This window comes from Schistocerca cancellata, chromosome 6 (genome assembly GCF_023864275.1).
Source record: "Schistocerca cancellata isolate TAMUIC-IGC-003103 chromosome 6, iqSchCanc2.1, whole genome shotgun sequence".
In the NCBI taxonomy this organism is placed as follows: Eukaryota; Metazoa; Arthropoda; class Insecta; order Orthoptera; family Acrididae; genus Schistocerca; species Schistocerca cancellata.
The window spans coordinates 678,066,378-678,094,266 of NC_064631.1; the positions used below are offsets into that span (position 1 = coordinate 678,066,378).

At 42.4% G+C, this 27,889-nt stretch overlaps 1 protein-coding gene across 2 annotated transcripts in view; it reads left to right on the top strand.

The window, feature by feature from the left end:
- LOC126190978 (MAU2 chromatid cohesion factor homolog) overlaps positions 1–27,889 on the top strand; it is a 203,301-nt gene that overhangs the window by 62,014 nt on the left and 113,398 nt on the right. For both annotated transcript variants that reach the window (XR_007538303.1, XM_049931647.1), the window contains exons 4-5: positions 17,310–17,438; positions 17,509–17,617. Coding sequence is in view for 1 of the 2 variants with exons in the window: in XM_049931647.1 (XP_049787604.1) it covers positions 17,310–17,438; positions 17,509–17,617 (238 nt within the window). In the remaining variant the exon portion in view is untranslated. The remainder of the gene's footprint in view (positions 1–17,309; positions 17,439–17,508; positions 17,618–27,889) is intronic.

Consider the following 27,889-nt stretch of genomic DNA (forward strand, 5'->3'; position numbering starts at 1 on the left):
ACTGGTAGAAGCCGACCTCGGGGAAGATCAGTTTGGATTCCGTAGAAATGTTGGAACACGTGAGGCAATACTGACCTTACGACTTATCTTAGAAGAAAGATTAAGAAAAGGCAAACCTACGTTTCTAGCATTTGTAGACTTAGAGAAAGCTTTTGACAATGTTAACTGGAATACTCTCTTTCAAATTCTGAAGGTGGCAGGGGTAAAATACAGGGAGCGAAAGGCTATTTACAGTTTGTACAGAAACCAGATGGCAGTTATAAGAGTCGAGGGGCATGAAAGGGAAGCAGTGGTTGGGAAAGGAGTAAGACAGGGTTGTAGCCTCTCCCCGATGTTATTCAATCTGTATATTGAGCAAGCAGTAAAGGAAACAAAAGAAAAATTCGGAGTAGGTATTAAAATTCATGGGAAAGAAGTAAAAACTTTGAGGTTCGCCGATGACATTGTAATTCTGTCAGAGACAGCAAAGGACTTGGAAGAGCAGTTGAACGGAATGGACAGTGTCTTGAAAGAAGGATATAAGATGAACATCAACAAAAGCAAAACGAGGATAATGGAATGTAGTCAAATTAAGTCGAGTGATGCTGAGGGAATTAGATTAGGAAATGAGACACTTAAAGTAGTAAAGGAGTTTTGCTATTTAGGGAGTAAAATAACCGATGATGGTCGAAGTAGAGAGGATATAAAATGTAGACTGGCAATGGCAAGGAAAGCGTTTCTCAAGAAGAGGAATTTGTTAACATCGAGTATAGATTTAAGTGTCAGGAAGTCGTTTCTGAAAGTATTTGTATGGAGTGTAGCCATGTATGGAAGTGAAACATGGACGATAACTAGTTTGGACAAGAAGAGAATAGAAGCTTTCGAAATGTGGTGCTACAGAAGAATGCTGAAGATAAGGTGGGTAGATCACGTAACTAATGAGGAGGTATTGAATAGGATTGGGGAGAAGAGAAGTTTGTGGCACAACTTGACTAGAAGAAGGGATCGGTTGGTAGGACATGTTTTGAGGCATCAAGGGATCACAAATTTAGCATTGGAGGGCAGTGTGGAGGGTAAAAATCATAGAGGGAGACCAAGAGATGAATACGCTAAGCAGATTCAGAAGAATGTAGGTTGCAGTAGATACTGGGAGATGAAGAAGCTTGCACAGGATAGAGTAGCATGGAGAGCTGCATCAAACCAGTCTCAGGACTGAAGACCACAACAACAACAACAACAACTGAACATATAAATCTTTCTGATTGTTGTAGCTGTCTATTGTACTTTGGTAATCATTGTTGCACCATGGTCACTGATACAAAGACATCATGTTTATTTGTTGCAGTTAGATCCATCATGAGTGGGGTTCTTAACTGTCTGTTCTAGGCAGTTTTCAGAGAAGGTATTTATTAAAGTTTCACATGATGTCTTATCATGTCCTCCACTAACAAAACTAATTTTTCCCATTAATTTTTGGATAATTAAAGTCTCCACCAATGATTATTGTATGATTGGGGAACTTATGTACAAGTGAACTGAGGTTTTCTCTGAATTTTTCAGTTACATCAGAAGATGAGTCTGGTGGGCGATAGAAGGATCCAGTTATCCTTTTATGCACACCTCTGATACTGAGTCTCGTCCAAACAATCTCACATGCAACTTCAATTTCTATCTTGGTGGATTTGAGTTTCTTGTCTACTGTGACAAATACACCACCTCCATTTTCCTATCCTTTCAATACTCGCTTAAATTTTCCCTTAAAATCTTGCTGTTACAAATTTCAGGTTTCAACCAGCTTTCTGTACCTATTATTATGTGAGCTTCATTGCTTTTCATGAGAGCTTCAAACTCTCCCACTTTGTTACAAATGCTTCCACAGTTTACCATTAGGATTTTAATGCTCTCACCTGTGGCAGGCATTTCTTTTGATTTTACGCTGCTGCTTCTTGGTTTCACGCAATAATCTTTATCTGGATTGAATGGAGATTCGCCTAATCTAAAACTCTCTTGTGTGCACCCCACACACAGTTAGCTACCTGAGTAGCAGCCTCTGATGTAGTGCACACCTGACCTATTTTGGGGGCACCTTACAGTTCTCAACCCTATGGCACAAATCCAGAAAGTTTCAGCCTAGCTTGTCACAGAACCTACCAAGTCTTGGTTCAGTCCTTCCACTTAACTCAGAACCAAAGGACCACGATCAGTTCTTAGGAGAATGCTGCAAATTGTGAGCTTTGCTGAAACTCCCCCCCCCCCCATGAACCATGAACCTAGCCGTTGGTGGGGAGGCTTGCGTGCCTCAACGATACAGATAGCAACCACAATGGAGGGTATCTGTTGAGAGGCCAGACAAACGTGTGGTTCCTGAAGAGGGGCGGCAGCCTTTTCAGTTGTTGCAGGGGCAACAGTCTGGATGATTGACTGATCTGGCCTTGTAACACTAACCAAAATGGCCTTGCTGTGCTGGTACTGCGAACAGCTGAAAGCAAGGGGAAACTACAGCCGTAATTTTCCCGAGGGCATGCAGCTTTACTGTATGATTAAATGATGATGGCGTCTTCTTGGGTAAAATATTCTGGAGGTAAAAAAGTCCCCCATTCGGATCTCCGGGCGGGAACTATTCAAGAGGACGTCGTTATCAGGAGAAAGGAAACTGGCATTCTACGGATCGGAGCGTGGAATGTCAGATCCCTTAATCGGGCAGGTAGGTTAGAAAATTTAAAAAGGGAAATGGATAGGTTAAAGTTAGATATAGTGGGAATTAGTGAAGTTCAGTGGCAGGAGGAACAAGACTTTTGGTCAGGTGAATACAGGGCTATAAATACAAAAGCAAATAGGGGTAATGCAGGAGTAGGTTTAATAATGAATAAAATAATAGGAGTGCGGGTAAGCTACTACAAACAGCATAGTGAACGCATTATTGTGGCCAAGATAGACACAAAGCCCACGCCTACTACAGTAGTACAAGTTTATATGCCAACTAGCTCTGCAGATGACGAAGAAATTGATGAAATGTATGATGAGATAAAAGAAATTATTCAGGTAGTGAAGGGAGACGAAAATTTAATAGTCATGGGTGACTGGAATTCGTCAGTAGGAAAAGGGAGAGAAGGAAACATAGTAGGTGAATATGGATTGGGGCTAAGAAATGAAAGAGGAAGCCGTCTGGTAGAATTCTGCGCAGAGCATAACTTAATCATAGCTAACACTTGGTTCAAGAATCATGAAAGAAGATTGTATACGTGGAAGAACCCTGGAGATACTAAAAGGTATCAGATAGATTATATAATGGTAAGACAGTGATTTAGGAACCAGGTATTAAATTGTAAGACATTTCCAGGGGCAGATGTGGACTCTGACCACAATCTATTGGTAGATTAAAACTGAAAGAAACTGCAAAAAGGTGGGAATTTAAGGAGATGGGACCTGGATAAACTGAAAGAACCAGAGGTTGTACAGAGTTTCACGGAGAGCATAAGGGAACAATTGACAAGAATGGGGGAAAGAAATTCAGTAGAAGAAGAATGGGTAGCTTTGAGGGATGAAATATTGAAGGCAGCAGAGGATCAAATAGGTAAAAAGATGAGGGCTAGTAGAAACCCTTGGGTAACAGAAGAAATATTGAATTTAATTGATGAAAGGAGAAAATATAAAAATGCAGGAAATGAAGCAGGCAAAAAGGAATACAAACGTTTCAAAAATGAGATCGACAGGAAGTGCAAAATGGCTAAGCAGGGATGGCTAGAGGACAAATGTAAGGATGTAGAGGCTTATCTCACTAGGAGTAAAATAGATACTGCTTACAGGAAAATTAAAGAGAACTTTGGAGAAAAGAGAACCACTTGCATGAATATCAAGAGCTTAGATGGAAACCCAGTTGTAACCAAAGAAGGGAAAGCAGAAAGGTGAAAGGTGTATATAGAGGGTCTATACAAGGGCGACATACTTGAGGACAATATTATGGAAATGGAAGAGGATGTAGATGAAGATGAAATGGGAGATACGTTACTGCGTGAAGAGTTTGACAGAGCACTGAAAGACCTGAGTCGAAACAAGGCCCCTGGAGTAGACGACATTCCATTAGAACTACTGACAGCCTTGGGAGAGCCAGTCCTGACAAAACTCTACCATCTGGTGAGCAAGATGTATGATACAGGCGAAATACCCTCAGACTTCAAGAAGAATATAATAATCTCAATCCCAAAGAAAGCAGGTGTTGACAGATGTGAAAATTACCAAACTATCAGTTTAACAAGTCACAGCTGCAAAATACTAATGCGAATTCTTTACAGACGAATGGAAAAACTGATAGAAGCTGACTACGGGGAAGATCAGTTTGTATTCCGTAGAAATGTTGGAACACGTGAGGCAATACTGACCTTACGACTTATCTTAGAAGAAAGATTAAGGAAAGGCAAACCTACGGTGCGTTCCTAGCATTTGTAGACTTAGAGAAAGCTTTTGACAATGTTGATTGGAATACTCTCTTTCAAATTCTGAAGGTGGCAGGGGTAAAATACAGGGAGCGAAACGCTATTTACAGTTTGTACAGAAAGCAGATGGCAGTTATAAGAGTCGAGGGACATGAAAGGGAAGCAGTGGTTGGGAAGGGGTGAGACAGGGTGGTAGCCTATCCCCGATGTTATTCAATCTGTATATTGAGCAAGCAATAAAAGAAACAAAAGAAAAGTTTGGAGTAGGTATTAAAATCCATGGAGAAGAAATAAAAACTTTGAGGTTCGCCGATGACATTGTAATTCTGTCAGAGACAGCAAAGGACTTGGAAGATAAGTTGAATGGAATGGACAGTGTCTTGAAGGGAGGGTATAAGATGAACATCAACAAAAGCAAAACAAGGATAATGGAATGTAGTCAAATTAAGTCGGGTGATGCTGAGGGAATTAGATTAGGAAATGAGGCACTTAAAGTAGTAAAGGAGTTTTGCTATTTGGGGAGCAAAATAACTGACGATGGTCAAAGTAGAGAGGATAGAAAATGTAGACTGGCAATGGCAAGGAAAGCGTTTCTGAAGAAGAAAAATTTGTTAATATCGAGTATAGATTTAAATGTCAGGAAGTCATTTCTGAAAGTATTTGTATGGAGTGTAGCCACGTGTGGAAGTGAAACATGGACGATAAATAGTTTAGACAAGAAGAGAATAGAAGCTTTCGAAATGTGATGCTACAGAAGAATGCTGAAGATTAGATGGGTAGATCACATAACTAATGAGGAGGTATTGAATAGAATTGGGGAGAAGAGGAGCTGATGGCACAACTTGACTAGAAGAAGGGATCGGTTGGTAGAACATGTTCTAAGACATTGAGGGATCACCAATTTAGTATTGGAGGGCAGCATGGAGGGTAAAAATCGTAGAGGGAGACCAAGAGATGAATACACTAAGCAGATTCAGAAGGATGTAGGCTGCAGTAGGTACTGGGAGATGAAGGAGCTTGCACAGGACAGAGTAGCATGGAGAGCTGCATCAAACCAGTCTCAGGACTGAAGACAACAACAACAACAACAAGGCTGGTCTTCTCAACCTTCTCTGCCTGTTGCTGGAATGACACTAGACTGACCTCAAAGCCCGGACGGCAGGCATCATTTGTTCCAGTGTGCACCACAATCTGCAGTTGGTTGCACCCTGTTCCATTAGTGGCTGCCAGAATAGCCTCTTCAACATGTTGAGTGCATCTGGTGTCCTTTACTGTCCCCTGCTTCCACCTCCTAAGGGATACCATCATTCACCATATTTTTGGACTGCCATTGATTAATTGACCACTACCCTTTTGCATTTGCCGCCTCTTGACATCAGACAAAACTGTTGAAGTGAGCTCCACTGGCATAGCTTCAATGTCAGTGAAAGACAGCACCTCAAACATGTTGGTTAGAAGGATCGATACAACGCCCTTAGTCCTTCCTGGTCCCCATCCACCCTTTACAGGGTGCGTAGATCTGACATTAACACACGACTTGCAGCCAAGTGGACAAATAATGACAGAGTCTTTACTTTTTGCAGAGGAGACAATCCACAGGAGAGGATAATACTTGAGGTACCACTGTTACAGGTGTCACAGGTACATGACTCTCAGGAGCTCTTCCAACACATCGATTTGCAACAGCTGCCATTTGTTTGAGAGTAGTCAGGGAGAATGATAGTTTTGAATGAGGATAGACCTACTGTTCTCAAAAATTTCAAAAGAGCACAATTTAGTTTAAGCCTACAATTGATGATAACAATACTAGATTATTGCGGCATTTGCACAGATTCAAAATTTCACAGTATAGGACAAATGGGTATTGATACAATCAATGAAAGATTTTGCAGAAATGATGCGAACAGTAAAATATGCGAATCTAGAACTTAAATCAGCACACGATCTTGTACACACTGTCTCACACAAGGCTTCCTAAGTCAGCTTTTATGTGTAAATAAACATGGATATTGCATGGATTTTTCATTTAGGTGATTCTGTGCACACTTCTACACTTGGATGCTGAAGAAGAACACTGCAGTGTAAGTTTATCTCAGCCAAAATTGCTAAAATGTGCAGCACCAAAAAAGTGCATCAGTTACCTCTTCCTTAAATCTAACATAACTTTTATATTTGTATGAAGAGTCCATTCCGAGAACCACAAGTCCAAATATAAAAGAAGCAACTAATATTATAAATGTGCATTTCAAACAATTCTATTTCCTTCTTCACTGATTTGCTGAAATTACCAGCTTCATTTTATATCATAGCTCTATTTGTTAAGATTGTGGTGTAAGTACGGTGCAGAGTGGCTGGGCCTTATCTGTATTATTTATTTTAAGCAATCAGCCAGCCAGATGTGTCTGCTACATTTACTTCTAACTTTCACCTATTGTGCATTTCTGTTCTTTTACTATCAGTTATTAAACTGATCTAGCAAGAATATTACAATCATTGTGATTGTGTGGATGCAATTAAAATCTTCAAAATAAACTGCAAAACACACTAACTTTATTTAATCACGTTTGTCTCCATGCATGATAGTGAGGCATGAAATGCTGCACTGTTGAGCAACCAAAGTCATAGTGTATGTTTCTTCATCCACTGCTGTGTTGTCAGGAGCTAGAATAGACCTGCAATTATTCCTTGCCTGTTGTAAGGAGTGACTAAAAAGAGTCTCATACCTAGTGAAACATTTATGTTGTCAACTCGGCCATTATTAAGACACTCATTACAAATTTTCCTTAAACCTTTTGGCTTAATTACTTAGTCCCCTTTTGAGGTTTTACCTCCACTTCTCTGAGTTTCACAGAAGCACAGGCCATTTGGGGAATAGCACTTTACGTGTGCTTAATATATTCACTGTGCGCTGTGATCTTCGGCATCTAGTATTAGAGTGGATTTGTGTTTGCACCTGAAATCAGGTGCGGTAACCAATCCATCTTGTGGGCTTGCCATGTTCCCTCACATTTGTAGCCAGCTGACAATCCAAGGATCTCACTATGAAGCCTCAGCATAACCTCCCCACATACGCCAAGGAGTAGGTGCCTGCCCAGTCTTGAGCACTGGGACTCCAGGCAGTGGCTACTATGTCATGTAGCCTTTACTATGGTGAGCTAGCATCTGCGGGGAGAGAGCCTCTGTTCAGGGTGGCTGATCCACAACGAAACGGATCACTCACCCATGCTAGTGGCCATGCCAAAATCGCTGTCTCAATGGATAGAAAGCAAGATTTTGATGCAGAGGTTTGCAACCCTGTGGTGTTTCCATCTTTGCCCATCCCATGGGACAAGAGTCAGACAGGAGAGAAATTGAGGTAGACAGTCCACCCAGTTCAGTGTGTTCCAGAACTGATGGAGAATATTTTGTGATAGTGAAGCCACTTTCACTATTTCGGAGGAAGTTGCTGGAGTTCATAAAATCATAAATGAGTTTTCGTTAATCAAAACATTGAGTACTATCCATTCACAGGTATTTCAGGCCTTTGACAAGCTTGGAATGTACCAGTTACCATATCTCGTCATAACAAACTCAACATGATTCAAGATGTCATGTTCCATCAGGACCTATCGCTACAAACAAATGAACCTAGAGCGACGTGGAGTGTATTTTGTTTGTCACATCTGGAGAGGCCCTAAGGGTACTAAGGTGGACACTGGAGCTTTTTTCCTAGACTTATTGGAAATGTTTACAAGAGAAAGTTAGTCATGATTTATAGGGGTGATTCAAGCTCTAATTTCTCCCTCCTATTAGATGTTTTTGGTGTCAATTGTTTGGACACATGTCCTCCCACTGTACTAAGGAGGCTACTTGTGGAGACATGTGTAAACTACCCAGAACACCATTCCCCTCATTTGCCAACATGTTAGTTTTCAAGATGAATAAGAAAATCCAAGAATATAAAATGCTTGACCCCTGTTTTATTGAGATGCACAGAAAATGTTCGAACATCTCCACTCAATCAATATAATGTGAAGCATTGAAGACATTGTGCCAAAATTCCCACTTAGCGTGTTGACAAAGTCTCAAATTGCAACTTCTGGCACTAGTCACTTGTCAATGCCTGTTTCTCAATCTTGGGAGGGGACGCCAGTTCCCTCAACCCCCCCCCCCCCCCCCCCCCCCCACCCCCACCCCGACCCATAGCACAGGTGGCGAACATCCCATTCATATACCCTGATTTGCCTCATTCCCATCTGGCATCATCAGGGACACATGCCAAGGCGGCCCTCTCCCAGAATGAAACAGACCAGCAGTCTACCACTGCCCAGTGGCCGACACAGCCACAGGATGTGGGTCATAGAGGAGGACAGTACTGTTGTGTCTGAGAAGTTATGATAGGAAAATCCTCACAGAAAATGAAACCTCACAGGAAAAAGTTAAACCAACTTCTGCTGCTTCGGTCATACCGACTCCTATCCCCCCCTGAGGTCAAGCATACGAATACCGATGAAGAATTACAGATTCAGGTGAAGCATAACTCTACAGCAAAGTAATTTATACTCCTGTTTTCCCTTTGTTCCTTTCCCAGGTCCCAATCCGATAATTTTTCAATGGAGCTGTAACAGTTACTTTCGCCACCAGGCCTAGTTCTTTCAGTGGCTACTTACTCTGCAGTTGCCATAGTATTTTAGGAGACACTGTTCTCAGAAACTCAACCCCTACTATTAAAAATTTGAAATCATACTGTGCAAATCACACTATGCCGAGAGAGCATCAGGAGCAGTACACATGCTCATTCAATTTGATACTTTCAGTGAGCAGGTGCCACTTAGAAATGTGCTAGAAACCATGGCCGTTAATGTGTACTGGTCAGTTAGGATAACAGTATGTAATATCTATTTACTTCCAATATGTGTGTATCGTATCACAAATTGGTAGAGCTAGTGGAACACTTGGCTCCATCCTTCTTCCTTCTCACTGTCCACAATCCTCTATGCAGGAAGCCAAACAATATCTAACAGGGGCCAAGTAATTGAGCAGTTAATTTCAGAACTGGAAGTCCGCCTCAATACAGGAGCTGTAACACATTTCAGAATGGCCCATGGGACATACTTGGTAATAGATACTACAGTCTGCAGCCTAAGGAGCTCATATTTAATCCATGGTGACCTCTGCAACAGTGATCACTTTCCTGTTACTCTCCTTATTTTTGACCCATTGATCAATGGAACATGCACCCTATTGGTAATTTCAAAAAACCAGCTGGCAAGATTTAACTCCAAAGAAACTTTCCAAACCAATCAAGAGAAGGAAGTCTAAGTAATTGTACGAGATGCTACTGATACATTTATACATGATGATGAAGCAATGCTACCCTATTCTTTAGGTTTCTCCGGATGGATGCGAGTGCCATGATGGTCTGAAGAAATAGCTACAGCTGTCAGTTTGTATCTCGGGGCACTCTACGGCACACTTAATACCATTCAAGAGACTTTGAGTGGTTTTTAATAAAGAAAAAAATTAAGGACTGTGGACAACAGTATATATTGTCTATGAGAGTCTCCACCTCATCATCTGAATGATAGACTAAACTCCACCACATTTTTTACCACTCAACATGCACAGTAGTTCCTGGCACCTTGCTCAGTGGCAATATCTGAACTGATCCTTCAGTCATTACTGAATGTTTTGTGGAACACTTCACTGAAGAGTCCACACGCAGTATACAACATGGTCATCTGCTGAGTAGTAATTCTCTAACCAGCAGTCTATACAAGCAAACCAATTGTGAATTTACTTGATGTTGCTCATACTTTAGGTAACTGGGCTATGCACAGCTCTGTTAAAAAGAAATAGCTCGATGTGGTCGAAAGGTTGAGCCAGGCATGTCTTTCATGCCCAGCAGCTAATTCGCTGCAAATAATGATCTGTAGTGTAATCCAGCAGTCAGACATTCTATCCATTGGGTAGAACTGTGAATTAATAAAATACACAGAAAGATAAAATTAAAAATAAATGAATAATTAAATAAAATGGATTCTATTGTAATGTCTGTAATTGATGTAAACAACAGAGAATTATGAAACTTCCTGGCAGATTAAAATTGTGTGCCCGACCGAGACTCGAACTTGGGACCTTTGCCTTTCGCGGGCAAGTGGTCTACCATCTGAGGTACCGAAGCACGACTCACGTCCGGTACTCACAGCTTTACTTCTGTCAGTACCTCGTCTCCTACCTTCCAAACTTTACAGAAGCTCTCCTGCGAACCCTGCAGAACTAGCGCTTATGAAAGAAAGGATATTGTGGAGACATGGCTTAGCCACAGCCTGGGGGATGTTTCCAGAATGAGATTTTCACTCTGCAGCGGAGTGTGCGCTGATATGAAACTTCCTGGCAGATTAAAACTGTGTGCCCGACCGAGACTCGAACTCGGGACCTTTGCCTTTCGCGGACAAGTGCTCTACCATCTGAGCTACCGAAGCACGACTCACATCCGGTACTCACAGCTTTACTTCTGCCAGTACCTTGTCTCCTACCTTCCAAACTTTACAGAAGCTCTCCTGCGAACCTTGCAGAACTAGCACTCCAGAAAGAAAGGATATTGCGGAGACATGGCTTAGCCACAGCCTGGGGGATGTTTCCAGAATGAGATTTTCACTCTGCAGCGGAGTGTGTGCTGATATGAAACTTCCTGGCAGATTAAAACTGTGTGCCCGACCGAGACTCGAACTCGGGACCTTTGCCTTTCGCAGGCAAGCGCTCTACCATCTGAGCTACCGAAGTTTCATATCAGCGCACACTCTGCTGCAGAGTGAAAATCTCATTCTGGAAACAGAGAATTATGTTAGATGATGTTTATTCATGAAAGTATTCCTCAAATAAATGGAAAGTGGGCCTACTTATTTAAAATACAGATAGATAATAACCGTATCAAAAGCAGAATTGCCAAGCTAAATTGTCATTGAAAACTAGTGAAAACAAAGTCCATTTTGTGATCACAATACACAAAATATTCTCCAGTGCAAAACAGTTCAGAGTTCAACATGATGATTTACAAATGAACACATGTGAGATGGTAAGTAGAAACTCATATTCGCTCTCTTTTCATTCCGTAATGTAGCCTGAAAAAGTTACAGTATTGTAGAGGCCTTCAGTGCCCAGCCCAGAATAAGTCACTTACATGATCAAATACCACTTGTTACCACAGGCAGGTCTGCCTTCTTCAAGCACAAACATAAAAGTGTCGAGAATTGCTTCCTTGAGTGCACCCTTCGAAAGGTCTGTCTCCATTTCACTTCAGCAGTGTTCTGCCACTGACTGCTTCTCCATTGGCTGAAGGCCATCCACACCAAAAATACGCTATTCTTAAGTTCTACAGACAATATTTGACTCATCTTGACTGCTTCCAGGACTAAACTAATATATTTCAATGATATTTAAATAAAGAAATGTTATAAACATTCGCTCACACTCATACACAGCACAGTAATTGTAAATAGTAGTCTGTAAATAAATAAGCCAGCAATCTTGTGCAAGTGCGCTCACATTAAATGACAACAGATAGTTATTAAATATTGCTTAAACAATCATTTAGGTCTGCTTGACAGCAGCATCTTTTGGCCCTGTTTTCAATAGTGGTGTCAGCGAACATATACATTTCACAATTTATTAAATTACCATGATTTTGTATTAGCAATTACTATAAGTAGTTAAATAAATATCTGGCAAAAATACTTACATATTCATTAAATAAATACACAAGTATGACAAGATATGAGGTATTCATGCTGCATTCATTTGCTGTGTTGTGGGGCATATGATGTTCTGACAAACATTTGCATAATGAAAAGGTGTTAAACATGTAATAAATGTAGAAATAAAATGGATATAGACACACAGCTTTCAGGGATGATACCTATAGTGTAATGTTATCATCTGAAGTATTATTTGTTGATGTGAAAATGTTTAGTCACGTAAGATATTAACTTATGTAGTTTTAAAGATACTGATAATATTATTGTTTCATTGAATTCACCTTTTTTTTTGAGATTGCAGATGTATTCAGATTTGTTTCTTATATAACTGCGATTTGTTCTTGAATTTCACAGAGCTGCAAGAAGCAGTCTTTCAGATTATCTGACACACTGTCATTGCTGGTCCTCTTATGTATCTGATTGTCATCCAAATTCCCCATACCGGGATTTACCCACTTCCTATCAAGTATTTGTTCCTGGTCTCACCAGCAGTGGTCGCCTCTGCTTAGCATGGCTGCAATGCTTTCCCAATTCTAGGAATGCCTGTCAGTGCTCAGCTGTACAAACCAGTTCATCTCATACCAATTCTAGGTAGCCAGTAACTTGCTTACATATGCCTAACATTACAAATAACAGCCATCCTAATTTCCTGACATGGAAACTCCTGTTGGAGCAGAACTCCAAATCCTTCCATAATCAAATGATTGTTTGGTGGGAACAGGAGTGTCCCTCCCAGTGGCGGGAGGTAATTATTATTCTTATCCTGAAACCAGGAAAAGGCTCTCAATTTCTGACTAATTATCAACCAATATAACTAACTAACTGGCTGTGCAAATTATTCAAAAGAATAGTCTACTGGTGACTGTTGTGGTGCCTGGATACCAGAAGGTATATATCACAATCCCAAAGTGGCCTTCGGCCATTGCGGTCAACCACAGACCTACTGATTCACCTGGAATCAGCAGCGTACAATGCTTTTGCACATTACCAACATGATCGCTGTATTCTTTGCCCTACAGAAGATGTCTGAGGCCATCTGGTGCAATCACATCCTATCCGCACTGCACGAATGTGGCTTCTGGGTCTGTTTCCCCATTTTTATCCAGAATTTCGTGTCCATCCAATGATTCTGAGTCTTGATAGGATCAGCTCCCAACGACCAATATGTGCAGGAAACTGGGGTCCATCAGTGACTGGTTCTGAATCCAGTGTTCTTAGCCATTGTAGTCAATGGTATTGTGACTGAAGCGGTCCCACTGTCAATTTATGTGGATGGTGTTTGCCTATATTACAGCTCAGCTCTCTGTCACTATGGAGTGCCAACTTCAGGGGAGCATATGAAAAGTAAGTAATTAGCTTCTGAATTTTGGAGATAAATTTTCCCCCTTGAAAACTCGTGTTACGCATTTTTGTCGATTCAGGACTGTGCATTCATCCCCAGAAATTTGTCTCGGTAACCAGTTACTTGAAGTCACTGAAACGTTCAAATTTTTAAGCCCTTTTGGCAGTTTGTTAACATGGTTACCACAGGTATGTCAGCTCAAGGCAAGTTGCATGAGGAAGCTTAATATAATCAGATTTTTCAGCAGCACAGTTCGTCTGCAATTTTGTAAAACGTTGATTTAATCCTGGCTGGAGTGCAGGTATGTTGTCTATAGTTTCGATAGCACCATCACCACTGATTTTGTTAGACGCAGTCCACCACAGTGGTTTGTGTTGGGCGACTGGAGCCTTCTATATGACAGCTCTCTGGTGGAAGCTAATGTCAGATCACTGAGGATCAGATTCCAGCAGCTCTTGGCAAACTATGCTATCGCTGTCTGTCAGATGCCTACGCATCCATGTTGCTCAACTGTTTCACAGCTGTTGGCAAACTGGGCTATCACAGTCTGTCAGATGCCTACCCATCCATGTTGCTCGACTGTTTCACAACTGTTGTGAATGTGGTAACAGAATGCTGCTAGTAATTCAGCCCAAACATCCACAGTAACAGAAAAGTGTTTCCCTGCTATAGTTCCTTAGAAGTGGCTGATGGCACATTTCCTAATTAAATGTGTGCTTTAGAGGGCAGCACTGTTACTATATTGTGGCAACACAATATCAAATAACATTTATTAAGAGTATATTATAGCACTTAACTTTGGTACACTTTGATGCATGGCACTTGGTGTCCTGTACCTAGTACAATGATATCTAAATAGTTTTTCTATCTCTTGGCAGTGATATTGTCATTATAACTGATAGTAATGCTGCAGACACTCTTGAAAGTCCAAATAGTCCATAAATGACAACTGCTAAATAGGAAGACAGTCATCAGAACACTGTACTGATCTTGCTGCAGGCTCTGAGCTGAACTAACTGCTGGTTCATAACTGTCTGAGTGTCCACACTGCATTGTGTTGTTTGCCTGTTGACAGAAGAATTTCTATGTCTACCAGTACAAGACAGAAACAATATAACCAATGATTCACTGTGCTCCCTTTGGCAACTGCCCACACTATTGGCAGACAAGTACGATGTTCAGATAGATATGGTGAGGAAGAAGAAAATGATACAGATTTTTGAGTGCCATCTGGAGGATATTGCTAGGAACTGAGAAGTGCCAGAAGAGTTGTTGTGCATGTGTGATGGTGGCCTCTCAGTCACCTGTTTGATTTGATTCTCCACAACTACCCAAATTTGGGGTCAGGGATTTTCATTTGCCTCGATATGACTGGGTGTTTGTGTTGTCCTCATCATTTCATCTTCATTCATGAAAGTGGTGAGTTTGGACTGAGCAAAGGTTGGGAATTTGTATGGGCACTGATAACCGTGCAGTTGAGCACCCCACAAACAGAACATCATGACTACCCAAAATTGACATGGGTAGAGACGAATGGATTGAAAGTCAGTGACAATTAGTTTTTTGCTTTAGCAACTGCAGGGAGCATAAAAAGTGTTCTCTGCCGTATGCAATCAGTAATATACACTACAGAGACGATCACCATGTCGCAGGTTCTGCAGTACATTTGAACTCTCACCACAAAGGACTTCCCAGTTTGTCGTGACTCCATGAGCTGCTTAAGGCATATCTCAGTGCTACAGCAAAAACCTTTTGGTTGCTAACATCCAGGACCTATTAGTTGACCTCCACAGTGCCAGAACAACTGTAACATTCATCGTGATACAGAGCCCTGTGGGTTTTCCAGGAAATCGATTTGCTGACAAATTATCTAAAGAAGCAACCACAGAGGAAAAACTTGAACTCTGAGTACCCAGCAGAAAGATGCCATTGACTGTGTCAAATGCATATTGCAGATGTATCTAAGAGTTCCTGTTGTGTCTGAGAACTCCATTCAGTGGAGCAGTGGAGTCATCTCACGATCACCTATATCCTCGCAATGTGTGCCCTGCAGTCTGACGTAGGATGAGCAACCACCATGTCTACCTCACTACTACAGATACTTGCGGTCAGTGGGTTTGCAGCTATTGAAGTCTTATGTTTCGTTAGGAAAACTGAATTTTATAGCAGAATGCACTGCCATTTGTGGTGTCAGGGGTGGCTCTCAAGGCAATAACTTTCACTGTGGGGTGTGCCCCAGCTTGCCTCAGGCTACGTTTTTCCCTCTGCATTGTTGCACATTTTTAAACTTTTAAGTACATATTTTATTTATCTAAATGTTTAAGCCCCCCCCCCCCTACTGCTTATTTCCATAATTGGTATGATCACTGTCATGATTGATCATTCCTGTACCCCCTCCCCTCTCAAGCCGTCAAGCTCCCCTCCCACTACGCACACCCTTCCCTCATTCCTCTTGTTCTCTGTTACCTTTCCATGTCTTTTTTTATTTTCTTTACAGTCTCTATTTTGTTTTCCACTGTGCTTAATGCTTTAAGTCCTATATCAATTTTGGTCTGTGTGACATTGCTTGGTTCATTCTATGAATAAAATCTAAAAGCATTTCTGCAGAATCCATTGGGCAGTGTACTAGTTTGCAGGTGTAGAAATTCCTATAACCTCCTCTTTGACGTAGAAGTTTTAGCTAGCACACCTAATGGTCCATAGATGGTCTTTCCTTCTCATCCCGTATGGTAAGTCTCCCCTGACCCACAGTTCTGGGTGACTTTCCCAAAATCTACTCTTTTCCTAGATCTCTCCAGTCCTTTTCCTTCACCCTTCTTCCATCACCTTCAACACTTCTGCCTGAAGAAGGAGCCACTGGCTCCGAAAGCTTGCTAATTACAACCGTCTTTCGTGTGTGTGTTCTGCCACTGATTGGTGAGTAGATTTTTTATCTATCCAATTAAATAATGGTCCATAGAGGTATACAAACTTTTCAATCCTGTTGGCAGGAATCCTTGTATGATTTTGTTATACCTTGGGCCACTTTGAAAGCGATTTTGCAGTCGTATCTGCTTAACCTAATCCCAATACTTAGGAAACAAAATTCAAATGTGGCAAAGGCTTTGAATTTATCTGGATTTTTCATTTACCCAAATCTGAGCCTTTCCTCCCAAATTCCTGTTTATGAACTTAAGCGCCTGTATTCTTTCTTCTCACAAAAGCTGTCTGCAAGAAAACTTAAAGCGCTGTGTTTATTTTCATTCAGAATTCTAGAACTAAGATCCTCTTCCATTGAAAAATTAAACATTGCTCTAGCTTGCCCTACAACATTATTTAAACAGCTTTTACTCTCCAAAGTCTACCTTTCTAAAGAACTTCGTTGGCCTTTGTGAATAGCTGCTTCCCATAGAGCTCCTGCATGAAACATTTTCATTTGTTTTATGTCATTTGGCTCGATCTTAAGATTTTATCTAATGCATTGTAACAGGAGAGGGAAGTTATGACACAGCTGCTAGTGTGAAAGCCAGATGAATGTATCAAACTACATAGCACTTATATCCATGCAGTTTTACATTGGCACCCAATCTTCCATTAGCAACTTCCCTTTCGTTTTGGAGATCTATTGTGCTCCATTTTACCTGTGTAGTTCCTGCAAAAATAGCTGTGGCACTGAAAGCAGGATATTTAATGTGGGCTGTGTGTTACTGATGGCTCTGATATTGCTGTATATTTTGATGTGTATGGTAAGTACATGTACTTGCATTGTCAGCAGCATTTTTGTTATTTAATGAGGAGAGCTGATAGTTGCATAAATAATTTGTTATATTTATTTTATAGCTGCTGTTGATTGACAAGAAGTTTAATGAGGTAAATCCGTTACTCAATCAAGCTGGTCATCTGGTGGATCAGTGGCAAGGGAGTCAGCATCAAAAGGAGTACTTAAAAGTCTTCTTTTTAGTGTTGCAGGTATTACTTAATTCATATTACCAGTAACTAATGCTTGTAAGAACTATTACTGATTGCATTATGCTTTCAGGTTTGTCATTACTTGATGGCTGGGCAAGTGAAAAGTGTTAAACCGTGCTTAAAGCAATTGCAGCAGAGCATTCAGACAATCATGCAACCTAGTTGGCCATCTGATGAAGGTACTTGTCCTTGTTTTACATGCTTTCATATGTGCATGTCTTTATTTTATGGATCTGCCTGTGAAATTTTTTCTTTTTTTTTTTTACCTTAGTTCCTACTAAAAGAAATATGGCTACAATGGAGGATGTGGATCTTGCATGTGGTTATAATGGACAATTTATGTACAATGTCTAAATCATTAACTAGAATATCTCATCAGTCCATATTTTTTTTAGGGTTGCTGTGGTTTCTTGAAATCACACCAACAAGACCAAAGAATATTTTTTCCCACTCATCCAGCAAAACTGAGTTTTTACTCCATCTGTAATTCTCACGTTGCAGTTGGTACATTAAGCACAGAAGGGAGTTGGGAAGACTGAAGAGAGAATGAGAAATTAACTGGTATTGTTAATAGACTAATAGAAAAACTAAAGTCACAATGTGCAGCAGGAGAGAGATTGTAGCTGTAGAGCCAGTGGTACCAAAAGTAGTTTAAGTTTTCCATAGCAAAAAGAAAATCTTCCACATATGCTTGGCTGAGCTGTTAAAGAAACACTTTGTTACATGTTCCGTATGGAGCATAGCCTCTTGTGGTGTTGAAACATGGATATATCAAATATGCAAAGACTAGTGCATAGAAACTTATCAAGAAGTGATTGTGGAATCAGATAGAGTGACAAAGAAGTACAAAATAGTGATTGAGTTGAAATTAACCAGTTTTAATGAGGGACATAAGTAATACTAACAAGGAGACCTTCTGGAGTGGTCTTCTTCCATTGCCTTTATACTTATACGATTTGAAGGTCAGTCCCTGCCAGACTTCAATTTCTGAAAGCAGTGTAAGACACAATTCTTGGTTTTTTTTTGTGTGTGTGTGTGTGTGTGTGTGTGTGTGTGTGTGTGTGTGTGTGTGTTTGGAGGGGGGAGGGGAGGATGAGATAATATGGGCTTTGAAGATTAGAAGGTTCCTGAGTGCAGTTGAGTATGTTTAACCCTCCTTCGATGCCTACTTTCATCCCACGTATTTCACATTTCGAGGCTGATGATCTTAAGCGACAAGTGGAGGCAGCTGATATCGTAAATGTAAGAAAAAAAAGCAAATAATGAGCTTCATAAGATGCCAGCCTCTGATATTTGACCGAGCAAGGTGGTTCAATGGTTAGCACACTGGACTCACATTTGGGAGGACGACGGTTCAATCCCGCATCCAGCCATCCTGATTTAGGTTTTCCGTGATTTCACTAAATCGCTTCAGGCAAATGCCGTGATGGTTCCTTTTAAATGGCACTACTGACTTCCTTCGCCATCCTTCCCTAATCCAATGAGACCAATGACCTCGCTGTTTGGTCTCTTCCACCAAATCAATCCAATCTGATATTTAGTATATCAATACTTCAGAATTCTTCACAGCGAACTTCATCCAGCTTATGGTGCTGTCATAATACCAAATCCATTCAAACACTCTAAATGTCAATAATTGCTCTCACTAGTCCTTAATGTAAGGATCAAGCAACAAGCAAAAACTAGGTATTGGCTGCTGACAAAAAGAGATTGTTGTATTCACATCCAGAAGACTGTGATTATAACTCCTGTGGCAAATGCCTTGCCCAGTAAAGGGAGTGCTCTGTCTGTTTAGTTGGTAGCTTTAAGTGAAGCAAACCACATATATCTTGCTAAACTAGTCCATCCCCAATCGGAGGAAAATATTCAATGAAAAATGATAGTATAACATTGAAAAGTGCCTGAAGCTGAGAGACCATGTCATGTTATTTTTCTCTTATGGTTCAAAGCTTGACAGTGTGGTGGAACTTTTGGAAGTTTGTTTCCACAGTGAACAAAGAGGTTCATCTATATCTCTGCGGATAAGAGATATGGAGTAAGGAAAAACTATCACTGTTACGATGACTTGTGTACTGCAGTGGAACGTGGGTAGGGTAAGAAAATGTAGGCACTGAAACATTTTGCACAAGGAAGATGCTTGCAGATTTATACTTAGGAAATAGATTCTAAACAGGGAGATGTCCTTTCACTGGAAGGTTGATGTCATTGGGAACAGGATCAAAGGTGGAGTTGTTCTGTTTCATTTGTGAACACACCACTACTGTCTAGTCCACTTATGGACCTTTCAGCGATTGCTGTTACAACTTGTGCATTATGTACTATAACAATCAGCTCACTCTGCTTGGTGCCACTAGAGGCTTTAGAGTATATGGCGGTCACTGAATTCGCATAACTGCCCTACTCCAGTCTCTCACTGGCAGACTTTAGAAAACAAATTGTGCTCTGGGTTACCAAGTACTTGCCCCAGAAATCGAGCTGATGAGTACCTCATGGTGTCTTGGAAGCTGTGTGTTGAACAATGACCCCTTCACGCAATTCATTACTACTTCAGTGTCATTCTTTGCCATAGATTTGTATCTCCATCTGTTTTCACAAGCTATCATATATGTTGCTGCTAAGGGCACAAGACTAATGAACAATACTCAGGAATTTTTCAAAAGAATCTTTCCTAAATAGTTACCTGTGTACATGAGGTTTAATTTTTAGGATTCCTGTGATAAATCTGCCTGCATTCCCTACAACTTGAATGATGTGATACTTTCACGCTCATTATTGATACATATAGGTGCCTGTCATCCTGCTTCCCCTTCCTTGCGTGTTCTGGCCACTGGGAATTTACTGAATATCACCTTTTCAGTAACCATTTTGACTATGGATTTATTTACCAAAAAGAACAGCTTAGAAAGGAAGATGCTGAGGCAGGTGGTTGATTGTGTGAAATAGGCAATTTACTGCAGTTTTCTGTTAAGGCAGCATTCATGATTGTGTGTATATAACATAACAGTTGCAATCCATTGACTGATGTTCCACTCGCCAGATCACTTTAGGAGATAGCTGGTTTCTTGATGGATTGAGAGACCCTGCAAATTGGCGATCCAGGCCACTTAAACTGCAACTTTGGCACCACCACATGGGTTTGTGCATAATCAAATGACAAAGTTTGTCAAAGGGGAGTTTTCCAACTCAATGAAGGGCTTCAAATTTTGTACAACTTCATACCACCTTGCATTGCTGACAATAACAAGCCGGCAGTGCCGACTGATTGATGATATGCCTTATCTGGCAGTGCACCAAGAAATATCCCAAGTAATTTACTCACCTTACCGAAGACTCAATTAAACCAGCAAATGGTGTCAGGGATGGGGAAGAAAACAGCACAGCAAATGCTGGGGCCGCCACGTGCTAGGCAAGGCCGTAAAGCAATTCCGCATTCTGGTTTTGCAGTACCTGTATCTGCTTATGCTGGTGCTGCAGCTTCTGTAGGCACAACTTTACTTGTCAGCATTTCAGAAATGCTGGGTCCATGGAAGCCCAAAATTAACATTATGAAATTAACACTATAAGAATTCGCTTTGAGAGTCAGTGTAGAGATGTGCATGGGATGAAACACAAGGCACGTCCAGTGCAGGTGGCTGATAACTTGACACACAGAAGTGGCACACAGCATGAAGCACAAGGTGAGGTCCATGGTGGTTGAACTTGGCATTAGAACTGCCTGACCCGCTTTCTGCCACTCGCAGGTGCATCTGCCACTCGCAGGTGCAGACTTTGTCTGCCCTTACCATGATGTCGTGTGCACCTTCCATGGCAATTGTCAGCACTATTCCACCACGATAAGTGAGCCAGCTCATCTGCCTTTATTGATATATCTACTATTGGGGATGCTAAACTTACAAACTTTCTCTATTAAGTTCTGCCATTAGTTGATGAATTTTATTCTCACCAGAGGCAAACAGTACAGTGTCATCAACAAAATGATCCTTGCCTGATTCCTCTTTCAGTTCAGAATTCCCTTTTATTTAAAGGCTACTGGTGAAGGTTTTGTGTAGTTTAGTGAAAGCTTTCACAAAATCTATTAATCCCTAGCAAAGAAGCAATTCATGCTTATTGTTCTGTTGTATTATTTCCTTCATGGCTTGCAAATAGTGCATTGTGCTGCATCTTTTCTAAAACCAGTTTGTCCCTTTATTTTAATAAAGTTCAATGATAATTGGTGATGATTCTATTGAATGTCTTGTACATCAGTGACAAAAGATTTTTTTGTTTGTAACCACCCCCCACTCCCCCTTGTGCGTGCGTGCTTGCGTGTGTAAGTACAACATTGTTCTACTTTAATTGTAGATATTCCGTAATAGCACCAGTCAACAAAAATACTTTTTTAGTTACAAGAGCAATATGTACTTTTTCTGAAAGGTAATTCATCCATGAATCCACATCTAACTTCAGAATTGCTGTACAGGTTCTCATGTAATAATAGTGTTTGTAAATATCTACAGCAGTGTGTGTATTATTTGTATCTGGCAGAATAACACTAACAATCTGTCAGTACACAAAGCAGTCAAAGAAATGTGTAACATAAAGGGTAAAGACTCTCTCCCAATTTCCCATTGGTGCTTTGCCTCATATGGATCAGCAGTTGCTGGACAACACCACAGCACTCCATATGACTTGCTAAGAATTTACTTGAACCATTTATGTTCATCACTAATGATGCGGGTGAAAAAGTCCTAGTGATCATTCAGTAAATGCAGTTTGAGTGACATTTTCATACCATTAAATACCATAAGGTAGTATGAAGTGATCTCAGTTGTTTTTATACAGTATTGTGATAGTTTCTGCCCTATGGTTGTCTAAAAAAGTTCTTGCAGACTCTTATGAAAAACAGACATGCCAGTCTTTCAGCATCACTGAACAAAACAGGGAAATGTTCCTTATGCACTAATTCCCTAATTTGCAGTCCTGCGAATATTCCTTTCTGTATTTTTGCTCCACTGATTCTTAAAATCTTCTCTCCCAGGTACAGGAATTCTAGTGAATTTTTGTCCATGGGTTTCACAAAATTTTTGACAAGATGTGATTTAATGTGTAACAGAGGAAGGCATACATTTTTGAATTAAACAAGAGGAGTGTTCACCACATTTTTCTGTCCAGGCATTACAAACAAGGTCATTGGCGACTCCTAGAGACAAAAAGTTTTGCTCATATGATTAACACTGTCCTTAAAATGTTGGGTCACCATGCATGTTCCTTCACTGCCTGTGTTCATCATGGTATTCATCTTTATGTAGTGCCACGTTTTCATGAGGCTCTGGCGTGGGTAATTCTTCTCTGTGATATAAAGGCCATACAGCGTTGTGGAAAATTAGGATATTGCACAGCTGCTCATGTTTTCAAGGTGATTGTATCTATTTTTGTCGGACACAAATAGAAAAGTCCATTTTGTGGTCTGTTGGTTTCTTCCAAATCATGGGAACAGCAAAAGGCATGTGGCATGATTGTTTTAACCAACTAGTCAGGTGCGTAGCATGTGAGAAACAGCTTCTCCTCATTGTCAACTGTACAACCAAAATAAAATTTTGTAGCAATTCCTTAGAAGAGATTTTAGTTTCTCTTTTTGTAATTTCAGAGCTACATCTCTACAGACATAACAAAAAGAAATTATGTATTTGCACAGCTATGAGGCATTTCTTCTTGCAAATCAGTACAAATCACAAACCACTAAACAGGCATCAACGACTGATCTTTGCGTCCTTGGTGATTTGGGTTTTTGGCGATTGTACAAGGCTTATTTCTCTGCCTAATATTTCTTCTTTCAGTGCTAGATACATCATCAGATGCTACAAAGGTGCAGAAAGCAAAATTAAAGTTAAAAAAGCTCAGCAAGCTGTTCTGTTTATATGCATTCACACAAAAGTTGATTCATGATGCCATCAGATTGCATCTTACGGTTGCTTAGTCATGCCAACATATATTATGGAGCTTGTAGTGGGGAATAATTGGTGTTATTTCCTATATTGGGAATAGTTGGTGTTGTTTGCTATGCACTGTGGGTCACAACTTGTCCGATTTCAGTCCTCCTCCTTTTCTGTTAAAGTTGTTTTTGTGCCTTTGAGTTTCTATGGCTTATCTGTACATCCTAACATAGTAATGATAAAACCATGGTATTGGAGAAACAAATTTGGTGGTACCCTGGTCCCAGTGTCTGATCTGCCTCAGTGGTTTTATCTGCTTCCTAGATGACAATTGCTCTTATGTTCCTTAAGTCAGGTGTTAATGCTTTTTTTGTAGGTCCTATGTATACTTCACTGCATGTGCAAGGGATTTTATGTAGCTCTACTGCAGCAAGCACTGGGCATAGGTCCTTTGCAGATGCTGGTAAATCCTCTTCACACTGTTTAAACCATCAAGAACCATGTTCAAATATTTGAATAAGATTCAATGTTAAGTTGTACAGAGACTATTGAAATTCAAAAGCACAAAAACAACTAAACAGAAAGGGAGGATTGAAATTAAACAGCTTGTGGGTGTGATAAATAGAGCAAACAGCACGAATGCAAAATGTGAACACAGAGACTGGACATTAAGTGGAACAAAATACCTTATTGCGGTAACTGTACTTAATGAACAGGTTTAACAGGGAGCACAGCAATAATTACTCCCCCCTGCGGGTCCGGGGATTAGAATAGGCCCGAGGTATTCCTGCCTGTCGTAAGAGGCGACTAAAAGGAGTCCATCCCCCTCACGGGGGTAGTTAGCGCCTGCGTCCGGAGACGGACGGTTTCACGACCTATAATCATGGTCTTTTTGGTTTTTCACTTCTCGTTTCTTCCTTCCTTTTGTTGGTTCCTTTCTTTGCTCTTCTCCACCTCACTGTCTTCCTTACTCTTACTCTTTTCCTTGACTTCTTGTCCTTGCCTTCTCATTGCCTTCTTGTCCTTGCCTTCTCATTGCCTTCTTGTCCTTGCCTTCTCATTGCCTTTTTCTCCTTGCTTTCTCATTGCCTTCTTCTCCTTGCCTTCTCTGGTCTCCGCCTCGGCGTTTGAGACAGTCTGTCCTCTTTCTCCCTCTCTCTCTTCTTTTTCCTCTTCTTCCTTCCTCCCTGTGCGTGTCTGAAGGCCGACCCACGCGTTCGCACGCGTAGCCGGTGACGGGGTAACGCGTAAGTCCCCGCCCTGGGTAGACATGTAAGGCACGCGCGTACCCCCTGGTAAAGGCCAGGCCCAGGGAGGGGTGATTGCCTGAGCTGATACCTTCTGACCATGCCGATTGGTCCCTCCGTCTGTTTCTCGGGAGGTGTGACCTGAGGTGTAAACATTCACCTAAGGCGGGAGTGCCCTCTGAGAGGGTCCCCACAAGGAAGGAGCGCGCCATCGGAGACGCTGGCAATCATGGGGGATTCCTCCGCAATGGATTCTACTCCATCGCTTTCGACTTCGACCCAAAAACGGAAACGTGACCAGCCAACAGTGACAAAAGTACTACCGCCTGCCCCACAGTTCCTCGTAGTTTCTCGATCTGAGGACGGAAAGGATTTTTCCTCTGTCAACCCTTTCGTTATTCAGAAGGGCGTAGATGCCATAGCCGGATCTGTCAAATCTTGTACCAGGTTGCGTAACGGTACCTTACTACTCGAAACTGAGAGTGCCTTTCAGGCACAAAAACTGCTTCGGGCCACACTCTTGTACACATTCCCTGTCCGGGTGGAAGCCCAACGAACTTTGAATTCGTCTCGTGGTGTCGTCTATAGTAGCTCCCTCGACGGATTGACTGACGAGGAGCTTCAATCTTTCCTCGCTGAGCAGGGCGTGACGGCTGTCCATAGGGTCATGAAAAAGGTCAACAATGACCTTGTACCGACCCGGACACTTTTCTTGACCTTCGATAGTGTTAAGCTGCCATCGCGCATCAAGGCGGGCTACGAGGTTATTTCTGTTCGCCCCTATGTCCCGACACCTACGCGCTGCTACCAGTGTCAGCGTTTCAATCACACTCGACAGTCTTGCTCCAATGCGGCTAAATGTGTCACTTGTGGCAGGGATGCCCATGAGGGTGACTGTCCACCTCCGTCTCCTCGTTGTGTGAACTGTCAGGGTGACCATGCCGCATCCTCCCGCGACTGTCCTGTCTATAAGGACGAACGTTGCATCCAAGAAATTCGGGTCAAAGAGAAAGTGTCCACCTCGGCTGCTCGCAAGCTATTGGCTAGTAGGAAGCCCACGCTGCTCCCAGCGGGGAAATATAGTACTGTCCTCGCCTCTCCTCGGACTACCCGGGAGGTAGCAACCCAGACATGCGATCTGACCTTCAGCACCACGGTCGTCCGTTCGGCCAGTGCTAAGATCGCGCGGTCGACGTCTCCTCTTCCTCCCATCACACCACAGACACCAGCCACTTCCTCAGCTTCTGCTAAGTCGAAGACCCCGAAGTCAGATGCACGGTCCTTCAAGAAGGAACCATCCCGTGCAGACTTCCTCCGTCCCTCGACCTCCCAGCCTTCGACCGGTACTTCCACCAAACGTCCTTCCAAAAAGGCGCATAGGAAGCACAGTTCTCCTTCTCCGCCACGGCGCATTTCTTCTCCTGCGCCACCCAGCGGTTGCCGCCCCAGGCCGTCATCCGTTTCGCCTGGCCGCACCGCCGGTAGCCGTACATCTGGCTGTTCACCGGCGGAGGAAGCTCCCCCTCCCGGCCATCCTCCCGAGAGGCCGATGACCCTATAGACCCCATGGACGATGACTGTCCGCCTACTGATAGCGGCGGCAGTGCTCGCTCGACGCCAGGCCCTAAGCGGCCTTCGAGGTGACCCCTTCTCTCATCTTCCTTTTCTTACGATGGCACTTCTTCACTGGAATATTCGCAGCATTCGCTCCAACCGAGAGGACTTGAAGTTGCTGCTCCGCTTGCATCGTCCGCTCGTCGTAGCCCTCCAGGAAACGAAGCTACGCCCATGCGATCACATTGCCTTGGCACGCTACACCTCTGTGCGTTTTGACCTACCCCCTGTGGTAGGTATCCCAGCTCATGGAGGGGTTATGTTGCTGGTCCGGGATGATATTTACTACGATCCCATCACGTTGCACACCGGCCTGCAGGCAGTTGCCATCCGCATTACTCTCCCCACCTTTACGTTTTCCTTTTGTACCGTTTACACTCCATCGTCATCTGCCGTTACCAGGGCAGACATGATGCAACTTATTGCTCAGCTACCTGCACCATTTTTGTTAACTGGAGACTTCAATGCCCACCATCCCCTTTGGGGTTCTCCAGCCTCCTGCCCGAGGGGCTCCTTGTTAGCAGACCTTTTCAACCAGCTCAATCTTGTCTGCCTCAATACTGGCGCCCCTACTTTTCTTTCGGACACATTTCATACCTATTCCCATTTAGACCTCTCTATATGTACTCCCCAACTTGCACGCTGGTTTGAGTGGTATGCACTTGCTGATACATATTCGAGCGACCACTTCCCGTGTGTTATCCATCTCCTGCAGCATACTCCCTCTCCGTGCTCCTCTAGTTGGACCATCTCCAAGGCAGACTGGGGGCTCTTTTCTTCCAGGGCGACCTTTCAGGATCAAACCTTCACAAGCTGCGATCGTCAGGTCGCACACCTCACGGAAGTCATTCTCGCTGCTGCTGAATATTCCATCCCTCACCCTACTTCTTCTCCATGTCGCGTACCGGTCCCCTGGTGGACCGCAGCATGTAGAGACGCTTTACGTGCTCGTCGACGTGCTTTACGCACCTTTAAGCGCCACCCTACAGTGGCGAATTGTATTAATTATAAACGATTACGTGCTCAGTGTCGTCGTATTATTAAAGAAAGCAAGAAAGCCAGCTGGGCTGCTTTCACAAGCACCTTCAACAGTTTTACTCCTTCTTCTGTTGTCTGGGGTAGCCTGCGCCGGCTATCTGGCACTAAGGTCTACTCCCCAGTTTCTGGCTTGAAGGTCGCGAATGAAGTCCTTGCGGCCCCTGAGGCTGTCTCCAATGCCTTCGGCTGCTTTTTCGCCGAGGTTTCGAGCTCCGCTCATTACCACCCTGCCTTCCTCCCCCGCAAACAGGCAGAGGAGGCTAGGCCACCTGACTTTTGCTCCTCGAATTGTGAAAGTTATAATGCCCCATTCACCATGCGGGAACTCGAAACCGCACTTGGCCGATCACGGTCCTCCGCTCCAGGGCCTGATTCTATTCATATTCAGATGCTGAAGAACCTTTCTCCTGCGGGTAAAGGTTTTCTTCTTCGTACATACAATCGCATCTGGATTGAGGGACATGTTCCCGCATGCTGGCGCGAGTCTATTGTTGTCCCGATTCCTAAGCCGGGGAAGGACAAGCACTTGCCTTCCAGTTATCGACCTATCTCACTTACCAGCTGTGTCTGTAAAGTGATGGAGCGAATGGTTAACTCTCGATTGGTTTGGCTGCTTGAGTCTCGACGCCTACTTACCAAT